The following is a 14,049-nucleotide window of genomic DNA, read 5'->3' on the forward strand; positions in this document are numbered from 1 at the left end:
CTGCCACCACCACCACCAGGCTGTCAGTCCCCACTACATATTCCACAGGGATTGGGCTTCAGGCCCCTCAGCAGTCAGCCTCCCTCCCCCACCCCTTCCATTAGTTTTAGTAAAAGTCAGGGACAGGTCGTGGGCTTCTGTGAATTTTTGATTGTGGGCTTCTGTGAATTTTTGTTTATTATCCACAACCTGTTCCTGACTTTAACTAAAAATAACCATGACAAAATCTTAACCATAATAATAGCCACTGACGGACCTATCCTCCATGAACGTATCTAATTCTTTTTTTAACCCAGTTACAGTTTTGGCCTTCACAACAGATTGACTGTGCGTTGTGTGAAGAAGTACTTCCTTATCTTTGCTTTAAACCTACGGCCTATTAATTTCACTGGCATGATATTTTCTTATTACTCATCCCTTTCCTAATGATTCCTAACATTGTTAGCTTTTTTGACTGCTGCTGCACGTGATGCTGATGTTTTCAGAGAACTATCCACAACGACTCCACTCTTTCTTGACCGGTAATAGCTAATTTAAATTCCATCATTTTGCACGTATAGTTGGGATTATGTTTTCCAATGTGCATTACTTTGCATTTATCAACACTGAATTTCATCTGCCATTTTCTTATCCACTCAGTTTTACAAGATCCCTTTGTAGCTCTTCGCAGTTTGCTTTGGACTTATCTTGAGTAATTTTGTATTGTCTGCAAATTTTGCCACCTCACTGTTTACCCTTTTTTCCAGATCATTTATGAATATGTTGAACAGCACTGGTGCCAGTACAGATCCCTGGGTGACACTGCTATTTACCGCTCTACATTCCAAAAACTGAACATTTATTCCTACTTATTTAATCGGTTATTAATCCACAAGAGGACCTTCCCTTTTATTTCATGACTGCTTACTTTGCTTAAGAGTTTTTGGAAAGGGGCCTTGTCAAAGGCTTTCTGAAAGTCCAAGTACACTACATCCACTGGATCACCCTGATCCACATGTTTGTTGACCCCCCTCAAAGAATTCTAATATCTTGGTGAGGCATGATTCCGCTTTACAAAAGCCGTATCGACTCTTCCCCAACAAATCATGTTCATCTATGGATCTGATAACACTGTTCTTTACTAGATTCTCAACTAATTTGCCTGGTACTGAAATTATTCCAGATTCATTTGTAGCTTTGGGAATGGGGGTGGGAATAAGGTGGGGGAGGATGCCAGCTCTGCCCACTTATGGATGAGGTGTGGCTCTGCAGAGATGCAAGTTTTGAACTATAATCAGCAAACACGGAAATCAACACTTTAGTTTAAGGCTGTATCTAGATCCTCTAACAGATCTTTTTAAGACAGCATTCCAAGCCTGGAAAGAAAGACACAGTAAAGAACTGTGCCCTTTGTTTGAAAAGAACAAGATTCTTCCTTCCACTTTTTAATGAACAATTAAACCCTTTGTGTAAATCTATTAGATACCTAAACATGTATTACTGAGGAAAAAGAAGAGATCATCTCAGTACTTATGATGAACACTAAGGATACTTATTGCTTGAAGGTAACATGAAAGACACTCAATTCAGCCTCTGTGACAGCTTAGATTTCCTACTTTCTGCTCTGTCTTACTTAGTTAACTAACATCTTCCCAAAAGTACAGTGTCAACAGTATATTTGTTCAAACAAATTGAACTTCTCCCCTCAGTTCTTATTCACGCAGAGCCCCTTTACTATATGCTATTTGACATGAAACAGAATCCCTGTTGCTGCCTTAACTATGGTATAGCTAGCTTCTCACCACCCCATAGGCTCAAACATAGCACAACTTTAATCTGCAAAACTCACTGCAGCAAAGTAAACCCATAGCTCAAAAAAAAAAAAAACATGCTTTTTAAACAGATGTTGTTGATGTCTCATTTAAAGTATTAAGCAACAAGGATTTAGAAAAGAGCTGTATACTTGTACTCTGAGTGAATAATTCTGGAATCACCAAAGTTCTAATACAAGATCATCATGGCTAATTGTCTAAAAACATGGTTGTCAGAGATAGTCGCCCTGTAATCTGCTATGCATTAAAATCTTCCCACCTCAGAGGGATTGGAATCAGACCATGAGCATAAACAAATACCTACACAGAATCATTACATTCTAGCTAGGAGTGAGTTCTTGAGTTACTAGCAGACTAAAAACAAGTATGAGAAGCGTACGGTGTATTCTCATCCAGACAAGATCTTAACCAGAAATTAAGAACTTAAAAAGGAAGCAGCCAGCATGATGTATTCTCAGTGGTCCATTTTGGGGTCCTTACCCCACTGACAATGAACCTGCTATGTAAAAGGCACATTACAAATCAATTTAACTGTATAAAATGCTATGGGGACAGAGAGCCACCCTTGGCTCCATTCCACAGCTTCCCAGTGAAAACTTGTACCACCACCCCATGTTAGCAATCAGCATAACCTCACCTCTACAAAGTAACCTTTTTTTAAAAAAATGCTCACCTGGTGGAATGCTTACAATGAAACCAAGGAAGCTGTATAGGGTGATTGCAGAGGAAGGGAAGATTTTCCTTTTTACTCACCCTGGCTTAAAATAACATTAAGAGTTATGGTAGCAGCCTATTCTGCATCAGAAAGACACCACCCAGGAAAAGCCCCTAAAGCTTTGCCACTGGTATTTTACCATTCCAAACTGTCCTTATTGTGATAAAAATGGAGTATGTTGTCAGTCCTGATGGCTTGGATACTCTATGCAGATATCAGTATGCTGCCATTCATGATATTCCTTTTCACAAAGACTCTCTTAAAAAGGTAAATAGAATAAGCAAATAAATTTATTTGGGAATGACCTACCAAATTCAGAGTTTCAGACTTAAAATGACATTCTCTGAAGTGTATCTTTTAAATTAATATTACCCTCATAACTGCACAACCTTGGTTAGCACAGCTGCTTAAGCCAAATGCGAATAAATCTGGAAATATAAGTCAATGGTAGTCCTTACGTTAGAATTAAAAACAAAAACAAAAACCACAACTCTCACTGCAGAAAACTAACTCAAAGACCCACCATGAGTCTTTAACAAAAGGAGGAAAATGCTTTCCTCAGACAGCGACCCCTAAGTACGCAAAATAAAATTAAGAGATGTCATTATCCTAACTAAAAGTAGTTTTCTGAATCTGTTTTTGCAGATTATTCCACAGGGAATACATTGTGCAGTAACAGGAATTGATAGCCTAGCCAGAGATTTAGATTCAATGACATCTGCAGTAACTAGATGGCAAAATGAATCTTGCAGGAGATGGACTATGGAAATATAGAATGGTAACCAGAGCTGTCTCCTTTTAAATAAAAAAACATTGTTAATGTCATGATGGTCTAACACTAATATTTAGGAAATGCTGTCAGATTGTTTACAAGTTAAAAAGGATCACTTTTCCCACCCTCTGTAAAGTCATGGAGACTAAAACCACAATTTGTGCTTACAAAAAACAAGGCACAGAACTGTGAACACAGATTTACAAACCTTGAGGGTTGTTCTACTTTTTAAATGATTAAATACTAGTTTTTCTGGTCACATTTTTCAATATTCATAATGTTACAACATACAATGTTGGTGGCATGCAGACATTTAATATGTTATTGTATACATCTCACATGAGCTTTGGTATGCAAAAATCGACACCCACTGACCCAATATTAATGAGTGGGCACTGATCCCTTTGAATCTGCAAATTAGCAGTGTGTATATATCTCCAGGCAGCTGCTTTTTCCAGTTTTCAACCTCTCACCTCTCTCTGGTTCAACCCTTTAGTCTTCCTAACTGGCTTTACATTTTACTATCCAGTGTTCTCTACTGAAGCTTTTAGCACTAGTTAAAGCTGAAAACGCCCCTTATCCCATGAAACCTGTAGAATATTGTAGCTATTTCGGGCTCAACTCTGTCCTTTCATTGTTACACCAACATGAATGGGTCTCTGCAGAAAATAAACGCAAGGATCTTCATGCATTCACTAATGATTATCTCTGCCTTCAAACCCACAGTGAGGGAAGAAGGCAGGCTTAGAAAAAAACACTTTTCTTCTGAGATTACATACTTCACTAATAACCACGCTTTACAAAATATTCCCTAAAACTGGAATTGTTCAGCTACTTACAAGGAGGCTATCAATTAAACAAAAGAAAAACCCAATTAAACTTTTTGTCCCAGGATGAGCACTGACATGTACGCTATAGATAGCACTGAATTATGTCTATAACACACAAAAGCATCTTTGGCGTTTTACAGGCATAAGACAAGTCCTTGACCTAAAGAGTTCACAGTCTAAACAAACAGGATGCAATGCAATGTCTTTGAAAAATCCCCCCCCCCCCAGATTGGTTAGTTTTTATCATTGCAACCCCAACTATAGCCCCAAAGATCATTTAATCATTCTGAGCCTGCAGTTCTTTTAGAGCAATTTCCAGCACCACTGGGCATCTGCTGCATCCCTCTGCCAGCGCAGGATTTATATAGGAGGCTATTTTGTAGGTACAGATGGAGCCCCAGTAGGGCTTGTACGTTGCTAAGCGAGCCCTAGGTGTAGCAGGCTGGTCAGATGCGCCACGGACAAGCATTTCCTAAGCAAGTGAAGGAAGGAAGGAAGGACCCTAGGATCAGCGGTGCCCCACTTCACTTACATGCCCTGCTGAAGTTGCAGCGATGCAGCCAGGGTCCAGGATAAGCACAGCAGCCAAGCTCTCAGGGTCATCTCGGGGATCAAGGGCTGCCAATCGCCAGCTGCAAAAGTTGAGCGGGCTCAGCAGGAGCGGGCATCGGGCAGGGCCGAGGGGAGGCGATGGCTGCTGGAGCAGAGTGTGGTCCGGAGCAGAGCCGCCGGTGCCCAGGGGGTGCTGAGCGGGTGCTTCTTCCGAGGCTGCGGTGTCGGGAGCCGGCAGCTTTCAGCGCCGCCGCAGCCCAGGCTGCGTGTGATCAACAGGCTCCATGGAGCCCCGCACCTCCCAGCCGCGACCCTCCAAATCATTCAAAGCCGCTGCAGAGCAGCAAATCACCGGCCTCGCAGCCTCCTCGCCCAGCCCAGCCCAGCCCAGCCCAGCGCCCTCCCGCGGGCGGGGCAGCGCCGCAAATCCGAGCGGGTTTACCTGCAACTTCGGTCGGGGGCGGGCAGCACTAACCCCGCTTTACACCCTTCCCCACCCCGCGACACCGCGTCCACAACTGCCCCTTCCCCCACGCAGCATAACCCAGACAGCCCTGCCTCAGTGCCCCCTCCCCTTCCCCACATACACCCCTGCCTCAGTGCCCCCTCCCCTTCCCCACTTACACACCCCTGCCTCAGTGCCCCCTCCCCTCCCCCACACCGCTGACACCCCTGCCTCAGTGCCCCCTCTCCTTCCCCACATACACCCCTGCCTCAGTGCCCCCTCTGCCCCCCTGCCTCAGTGCCCCCTCCCCTTCCCCACTTTCCCCCCCCTGCCTCAGTGCCCCCTCCCCTCCCCCACACCGCTTACACCCCCTGCCTCAGTGCCCTCCCTTCCCCACTTACACACCCCTGCCTCAGTGCCCCCTCCTCCCCACACCGCTGACACCCCTGCCTCAGTGCCCCTCCTTCCCCACATACACCCCTGCCTCAGTGCCCCTCTCCTTCCCCACATACACCCCTGCCTCAGTGCCCCCTCCTCCCCACATACACCCCCCGCCTCAGTGCCTCTCCCCTTCCCCACACCGCTTACAACCCCCTGCCTCAGTGCCCCCTCCCCTTCTCCACATACACCCCTGCCTCAGTGCCCCTCTCCTTCCCCCACATACACCCCTGCCTCAGTGCCCCTCTCCTTCCCCACTTACACCCCTGCCTCAGTGCCCCCTCCTTCCCACTTACACACCCTGCCTCAGTGCCCCTCCCTTCCCTACTTACACCCTCCTGCCTCAGTGCCCCTCCTCCCCACACCGCTTACACCCCTGCCTCAGTGCCCCCTCTCCTTCCCCACTTACACCCCTGCCTCAGTGCCCCCTCCCTTCCCACTTACACACCCCTGCCTCAGTGCCCCTCCTTCCCTACTTACACCCCTCCTGCCTCAGTGCCCCTCCTCCCCACACCGCTGACACCCCTGCCTCAGTGCCCCCTCCCCTTCCCCACTTACACCCCCTGCCTCAGTGCTCCCTCCCTTCCCTACTTACACCCCTCCTGCCTCAGTGCCCCTCCTCCCCACACCGCTTACACCACCCGCCTCAGTGCCCCTCCCTTCCCACTTACACCCCCGCCTCAGTGCCCCCTCCTCCCCACACTTACACCCCTGCCTCAGTGCCCCTCTCCTCCCCACACCGCTTACACCCCCGCCTCAGTGCTCCCTCCACTTCCCCACTTACACCCCTGCCTCAGTGCCCCTCCCTTCCCCACATACACCCCTGCCTCAGTGCCCCTCCCCTCCCCACACCGCTTACACCCCGCCTCAGTGCCCCTCCCCACACCGCTGACACCCCTGCCTCAGTGACCGGTCCCCTTCCCAACTACGCTGACACCCCCCGCCTCAGTGACCCCCCTTCCCCACACCGCTTACACCCCCCGCCTCAGTGACCCCTCCCCTTCCCCACTTACACACCCCTGCCTCAGTGCCCCCCTTCCCTTCCCCACACCGCTTACACCCCTGCCTCAGTGCCCCTCCTCCTCCTCCCCACACCGCGGACACCCCCCGCCTCAGTGCCCCTCCTCCACAACGCTTACACCCCCCTGCCTCAGTGCTCCCTCCCCACACCGCTTACACCCCTGCCTCAGTGCCCTCCCCTTCCCCACTTACACACCCCTGCCTCAGTGCTCCTTCCCTTCCCCACTTACACCCCTGCCTCAGTGCCCCTCCCTTCCCCACATACACCCCTGCCTCAGTGCCCCCTCCCTTCCCCACATACACCCCCTGCCTCAGTGCCCCCTCCTCCCCTCCTCCTCCTCCACACCGCTACACCCCCGCCTCAGTGCCCCTTCCCCACACCGCTTACACCCCTGCCTCAGTGCCCCCTCCTCTCCCCACACAGCTGACAACCCTGCCTCAGTGCCCCTCCCTTCCCCACGCTGACACCCCCTGCCTCAGTGCCCCCTCCTTCCCCACACCGCTACACCCCTGCCTCAGTGCCCCCTCCCCTCCCCTCCCCCACACCGCTTACACCCCCCGCCTCAGTATCCCCTCCCCTCCCCCACACCGCTGACACCCCTCCTGCCTCAGTACCCCCTTCCCTCCCCCACACCGCTGACACCCTCCTGCCTCAGTAACCCCTCCTCTCCCCACAACGCTTACACCCCCCTGCCTCAGTGCTCCCTCCCCTTCCCCACACCGCTGACACCCCCTGCCTCAATATCCCCTCCCCTCCCCCACACCGCTGACACCCCCGCCTCAGTGCCCTCTCCTCCCCACCGCTTACACCCTCCTGCCTCAGTGCCCCCTCCTCCCCACACTGCTTACACCCCGCCTCAGTGCCCCCTTCCCCACACCGCTTACACCCCTGCCTCAGTGCCCCCTCCCCACACCGCTGACATCCCCGCCTCAGTGCCCCTCTCCTCCCCACACTGCTTCCACCCCCGCCTCAGTGCCCCCATCCCCACCGCTTACACCCCGCCTCAGTGCCCCCCATCCCCACCGCTTACACCCCGCCTCAGTGCCCCTCCCATCCCCACACCGCTGACATCCCGCCTCAGTGCCCCTCCCATCCCCACCGCTTACACCCCCCGCCTCAGTGCCCCTCCCCTTCCCTGCTTACATGCCCTGTCTCAGTGCCCCCTCTCCCACACTGCTTAAACACACCCCTGCTTTAGTGCTCCATCCCCGCCCCCACACCATTCACAACCCCCTGCCTTAATCCTTTCTCCCACGCCTCCCACCCACACTCTGTCAGCCATAGGTGCTGGAACCTAGGGATGCTCCTGCATCCCCTGACATCAAGTAGTTTCCATCATATACGTACAGGGTTTACAGTTTGGTTCAATGGCTCTCAGCACCCCCACAGTACAAATTGCTCCTGCATCCCAGCCCACCCAAAACTCCCAGCTCTGGCCTAAGGCACTCATCCCATGCACTCAAACACACCCGGTAGCCGGACCAAAACTCCCAGCTCCGGTCTTAGCTCTTCCATTGCTCCCCACCCCAGTGGTACAACTCTCACCTCGGCCTTCCCTCCCCAACGCACACAAAACACAACCCCTCAAAAGTCAAAGGCCAGGGCCGGCTCCAGACCCCAGCGCGCCAAGCGTGTGCTTGGGGCGGCATGCCGCGGGGGGCGCTCTGCCTGTCACCAGGAGGGCGGCAGGCGGCTCCGGTGGACCTCCCGCAGGCGTGCCTGCGGAGGGTCCACTGGTCCCGTGGTTCCGGTGGACCTCCCACAGGCGTGCCCGCGGGAGGTCCACCGGAGCCGCGGGACCAGCGGACCCTCCGCAGGCACGTCTGCAGGAGGCCCACAGGAGCCGCGGGACCGGCGACCACCAGAGTGCCCCCCGTGGCGTGCCGCCGTGCTTGGGGCGGCAAAATTCCTAGAGCCGCCCCTGTCAAAGGCACCCCACACTCCCAAGCAGAGAGAGCCCACCCACCTCAGCTGTCATAGCACACAACACTATGAACATACGTACCACTGACAGCACATCAGCGAAGAAAAAAAATACAAAACAGTGGCCCTTTTCATAAGGAAAACATAACAAAAATACAACACAGCTATGTTACTTAACACCGCCCAAAGCAAAAAACGATATAGTATGTGCAGACACAGGTATCAAGTTATATTACTGAGAGAAATCATGAAGGGCCCAATCTTGCAATTGCTTACACCCTGTGTAACTTTACTTGCCTGAGTTAAACCAATAAGACCACTCACAGGAATAGCTGTTGCTGGTAGATAACTTAGACCAGGCCTGCACAACATACGGCTCACTGTGCGGCCCGCGGGGGGATTCTAAATCCCGCACACACGGGGGCAGCCCAGCTGCAGGGAGCCCAGAGCCCTTTAAATCTCAGCCGCGGCCAGGATTCAAAGGGCTCTGAACTGCCCGTGGCAGCGGGGAGCCCAGAGCCCTTTAAATCTCAGCCGCGGCCAGGATTCAAAGGGCTCTGAACTGCCTGCGGCAGCGGGGAGCCCTGAGCCCTTTAAATCTCAGCCGCGGCCGGGAATCAAAGGGCTCTTGGCTGCCCGCAGCCACGGGGAGCCGAGAGCCCTTTAAATGTCAGCCGCGGCCGAGAATCAAAGGGCTCTGGGCTGCCTGCAGAGATTACTGGCTGCGACTGAGATTTAAAGGGCTCAGGGATCCCCGCCGCCGCGGGCAGCCCAGAGCCCTTTGAATCCCGGCCGCGGCTCCAGCGGATGGGCTGGGGCTGGGATTTAAAGGGCTCAGGCTCCCCTCAGCGGCAAGAGCTCTGGGCCCTTTAAATCCCTTCCCAAGCCCTGCAAAGCTCCGTGTTCCCCCAGCCGCCGGAGCCCTGGGCCCTTTAATTTGCCCCTGAGGGCTCCCAGCCACCTCTTCAGCTGGGAGCCCCTGGTTGATTTAAAATCAAGTATCTCCGCAACCTTCCTTTTTGGCCCACAGCTGTTTTGGTGGGGCGGCGCTGAGGAAGGAGGGTTTACTTCTGCAGGGCTGTGCTGTGCTGGGGCGGGGTGTTTCCGCGGGGCCGGGAGGTGCTGTGGGGGGGTGTTTCTGCGGGGCTGGGGGGTTTCGGCCCTCAGCTGTTTTTTTGGAGTAATGTGGCCCTCGCCGCTTTACGAGTTGTGCAGGCCATTTCCTCTGCCAATTCTCTGTCTCAACAGCTAGCCTGGGAGACGGAGAGAAGACATACAGTGTAATGCTGTTGTCCTGTATTCCCTCTCCCCTTCTCTGCTCCTCCCTTTTCTCCTGTGTTGTTTTGTCCACCTCCCCTCTCACCTGTGTACTCCCTGCATCTCCTCTTGTGAGAGGTCACTTCACTTACCCACCAATAAAGAGGCATCTCCTAAACCCAAATGGCTGCTACAGTCTGCTGTATAATGTGCAACAATGAATGCAGCACACAACACACAGCTGGAATTGGGGAGGGATTTGTTCCTGTAATAACACATTCAGTTATCTATAACCTCATTTTCATGGTGATTTGCAGTTACTGAGAGAAGAGAGCTATCCATTTCCTACTCCCTCTATCTACTACTGGGTGCCAGGCAATAGGCTTTTCTTTCTCCTGGTTGCTAGATGAAACCTGTTTCTCCTCTTTATGGGTTGGCTCCTGGATGCCAGGGCCCCAAGAGAGGGTTCCCTCCCCATCACTTCTCTTTCATTCTTACTCTTCTGGATGCTCTTACATTCTGTGTATGGTACTTACAGGGCCCACACTACCACTGCATCTGAGCACTTCACAAATTCAATACATCCATTCTCACAACACCTATCCCCATTTTACAGATGGAAAATTGAGGCATAGAGACTCAGAGCCAGATTTTAAAGGTATTTAGGCATGTAAAGCTGCAGATACATGCCTAACTACCTTTTTAAGAAATCTAACTGTAAGGGTATGTCTACACTGCAGTTAGACACTCGCAGCTGGCCCATGCCAGCTGACTCAGGCTCACAGAGCTGTGGGACTGTTTAATTTCAGTGTAGACAGTCCAGTTTGGGCTGCAGCCCAAGCTGTGGGACCCTCCCACCTTGCAGAGTTCTAGAGACCAGGCTCCAGCCCGAGCCCCGGACATCTACACTGGAATTAAACATCCCCACGAGTCCCAGTTTGCTGGCATGGGCTAGCCAGGAGTTTTTAATTGTAGACATATCCTAAGTTACTTACCCAACAAGGTCATATAGGAAGTCTATGGTACAGGGAATTGAAAACAGGTTTCCCAAGACCCAGGCAAAAATCCTATCTCCCAGACCACCCTTCCTCTCTTCCCCATGCTTCTTTCCTGAAGCTTGGATGCTGTGAGAAAAGGTGACTTTCCTCCTCCCTCATAGCCACTGAGAAAGAAGTCTACTCTCCCTGAGGTGCTAGCAGACCAAGGAGAGATAACATGCATGGGGTGATGAGTGTCTCAGGGTGCAAGGAGCACATATTAGGAATGACCTAACCTAAGAGAGAGGAGCCACTACACTACAGGAGAAATAGGCTACTTGCAGGCAGCTCTCTCGCTGATCTTCATATTGCTAGACCAGGGAGACAGGAAACCAACTTCTAAGGACTCTGATCCAATGCCAACTGAAGACTTTTTAGTTTCGTGGAGTTGGTTTGGGTCCAAACTACTTCCATAACAGCTCCAATAGAGGCACACAACTGCCCACAACTTATGGTGCCCATAACTCATTGTTTAGACACTAATACTATGAAGATGTTTATGAGTAAACATCTGTTTTAGAAGAACCGTGAATGAATTTCCCTTTAATTCCTGTAACAAGACACATCCGTTTTCACTCTGAGCGTCCATCAATGTATGGTTTCTGTTTTCTAACAGCATTGTTGAAACACTTAGGAATCATAACAAGAAAGTTATTTTTATACAGTATTGTTCATTGTTTTGAAGCCTGAAGAGACACGATGCCCCTGGGATTGTATCAAGGAAGTTTCAACGTTCTTTTTTTAAATGTAAAGAAAATATATAGCACACATAAGAACCCAGTGCAGATTAACTGTACCCTGAAATTTCCAATGAGCTGCTAAGCCTTTCCTTGCATCTGGAGTAGTTTTAACTCTGCAGGGCCCTGAGTTCAGCTAATCTCATTATCTCCTGGAGTGCACATAGGTTTTTAATCATTTTATTTCTTAAAGCCTAGAAAAATCTTCCATAAAATAATAGACCTTCTTTATGTCAAGGCTGAATGTTAATTACAGCTGAGATGCCAGCCTCAGTCTGAAACTACTTTAAGATCAGTGCATGACAAAACAGTAACAGCCAAGACTATGCAAAAATCTTCTTGCCCAGCTAGTTATCCAATAAGACAAATTAGTTTTTTACAAGGTGATTTAAAAAAAAAAAACATTTGTGAAGATTTATTGGACAAATCACTTAACAGTCTTCTAAAACTAACATTTCAAATCCCTTCACAGTTTTTTTTTAAAATGTACATTTCTAACATATCAAGTAGTTATAAAAACATTGGCACCAAGACATGCAAATAGGGATGTACAAAATGTTCTCCAAAACTGAAACATAGGCCTTGATGCTGCGTTGTGTTATTTCTTTTGATCATTATCTAGTATTACTTCCTCAGTTATATATTAATAAAAGCATCCTGCAACTACTGACTTCAATGGGACAGCAGGACCACTCACATGAGTGAGTTGCAGGGAACAGACCTATTGCTAGTGAACCAGGTTTTAGCAGTGTATTAAGAGAATGGATATGCTAGTTGTAAGTTATAGGCCAGATCCTCAGATGAGTGTGAATAAGCACAGCTCCACAGTGCTGCACCCTTTGGCACTAGCAGAGGAGTTGGTCCTATATGAACATCAACAAGAAAAAAAAGTACACACAAACAAACTACATGGAAACATATGGCCTAAATACATTTTGTGCTTGCAATTTTTTTACGAAGTGGCCTCATTTTTTGCCTATTGTTAGTTTATACTGTAGATTAGTGTTCTTTGGTATGTTCGCAAACAGTGATATATATGCAAGTAAATTACCCATATTTTCCTCTGAAATTACATTGCAAAGTAATTTTTTCATAGATAGCAATAAGGATTTTATTTCCTGTTAACCCAGCTCTGAAGAGAGCTGATTCATACAGGCTCCTCTGTAACCAGAAGGATGCCAATATAACCGTTTAAGCATTTTGGTTTTAGAAGGGAGGCTAATAAAATACTTAGGCCCAGAACCACAAAGGGACGTAGGCACCGAAATGCCAGACATATGTGCCTGAGGGCACACCTACACTAAAAACATGAGTCGACCTATGTTAGGTTGACTTACGACCAGTTCATGTCCACACTGCTGTTCTTCTGTTGGTGATGTGCATCCTCACCAGGAGTGCGTCTGCAGATTTCAGAGGGGCAGTGTGGGGGGCTGAGAGCCCAGGCTCTCAGCTCCACATGCAGCTCCCTAACAGGAGCTTGGCTGCCTCCCCAGGCTTTCAGCTCCCTTCTCCCCGTGGGGAGCCCAGGAGCCTCTGGGCTGTGCCTACCTGGCTCCCCACACCCAGCCAGGCTGCACCCTGGACTCCCTGCCCCACACGGGGAGCCTGGCAGCCACCCAGATGCTCCCCGCAGAGAGCTGGGAGGTTGCACCAATGCCCCCGGCTCTCTGCTAGGAGTCAGGGAACCTCCGGGACCCTGAGTGTAGAGCTCCCTGCTGGGAGCCTGGCTGCAGTGGGAAGCATCAATGGGGAGCATCCAGGCTCCAGGCAGCATGGAGTGGGGACCCAAGAAGGCAGGCGGGTTCCCCATGAAGAACAGGGAGTCCAGAGCCTCCAGGCAGCACCAGGACTTCCTGTTGGGAGCCAGGAGCCTCAGGGCCCAGGCAAGCTGTGAGCCAGGCAGGCACAGCCCTGCTTGGAACAGGGATTCCAGGCAGCAGCCGGGCTCTAGCTGGAGCCACCCACCCACTCTGGTGATAGTCCAGCTTTCTTGTCAATTTCACGGCTCTAGCATGGACAGGAATGACAGCCAACTGCTGTGTCCCCCTAACTGCACTGACAAACCCTACATCTCTCGTGGAGGTGGAGTCACTATGTCGGTGTAGTAGGGCACTTACATCGGTGGGAGCAAGGCTGCAATGTGTACACTGACATAGTTAGATCAATGTAAGCTGCCTTACATTGACCTAACTCTGTAGTGTAGACTAAGCTTCCTTTGGCTCCATTGCAATCCATAAAACTCCTGCCAAACCCTGTAGTTGCCGAAACTCACTCCAACCTAAGTTTCCAGGGTGAAAGTTCCCTCAGCACCTATGTCTCTGGGCATGTGCACTGCTGCCCCCCTCTAGGCATTTGGATGCCTATCTCCCGCTTAGGTCACAGAGCAATTCACAAACTAGGAGAAGACCGGCATTTGGTTCCTTAAGTTGTGTGTGGGGCCCAATTTGGTAGGCATGCTAAAAGGCTGCCTACCAGACTGGGTCCCATTCCAAATCAAGGAAGAGAAAGAAA

The 14,049-nt window shown here is 50.3% G+C and overlaps 1 protein-coding gene across 1 annotated transcript in view; it reads right to left on the minus strand.

Moving 5' to 3' along the window:
• The window catches only part of LOC120371988 (multiple epidermal growth factor-like domains protein 6), a 273,444-nt gene extending 268,399 nt beyond the window's left edge, over nt 1-5,045 (minus strand). The window contains exon 1 of the mRNA XM_039488566.1: nt 4,661-5,045. Within this exon, the coding sequence (XP_039344500.1) occupies nt 4,661-4,731 (71 nt within the window). The 5' untranslated portion in view covers nt 4,732-5,045. The remainder of the gene's footprint in view (nt 1-4,660) is intronic.
• Nucleotides 5,046-14,049: the final 9,004 nt, after the last annotated feature.

Source organism: Mauremys reevesii, linkage group 9, assembly GCF_016161935.1.
Source record: "Mauremys reevesii isolate NIE-2019 linkage group 9, ASM1616193v1, whole genome shotgun sequence".
NCBI lineage: Eukaryota > Metazoa > Chordata > Testudines > Geoemydidae > Mauremys > Mauremys reevesii.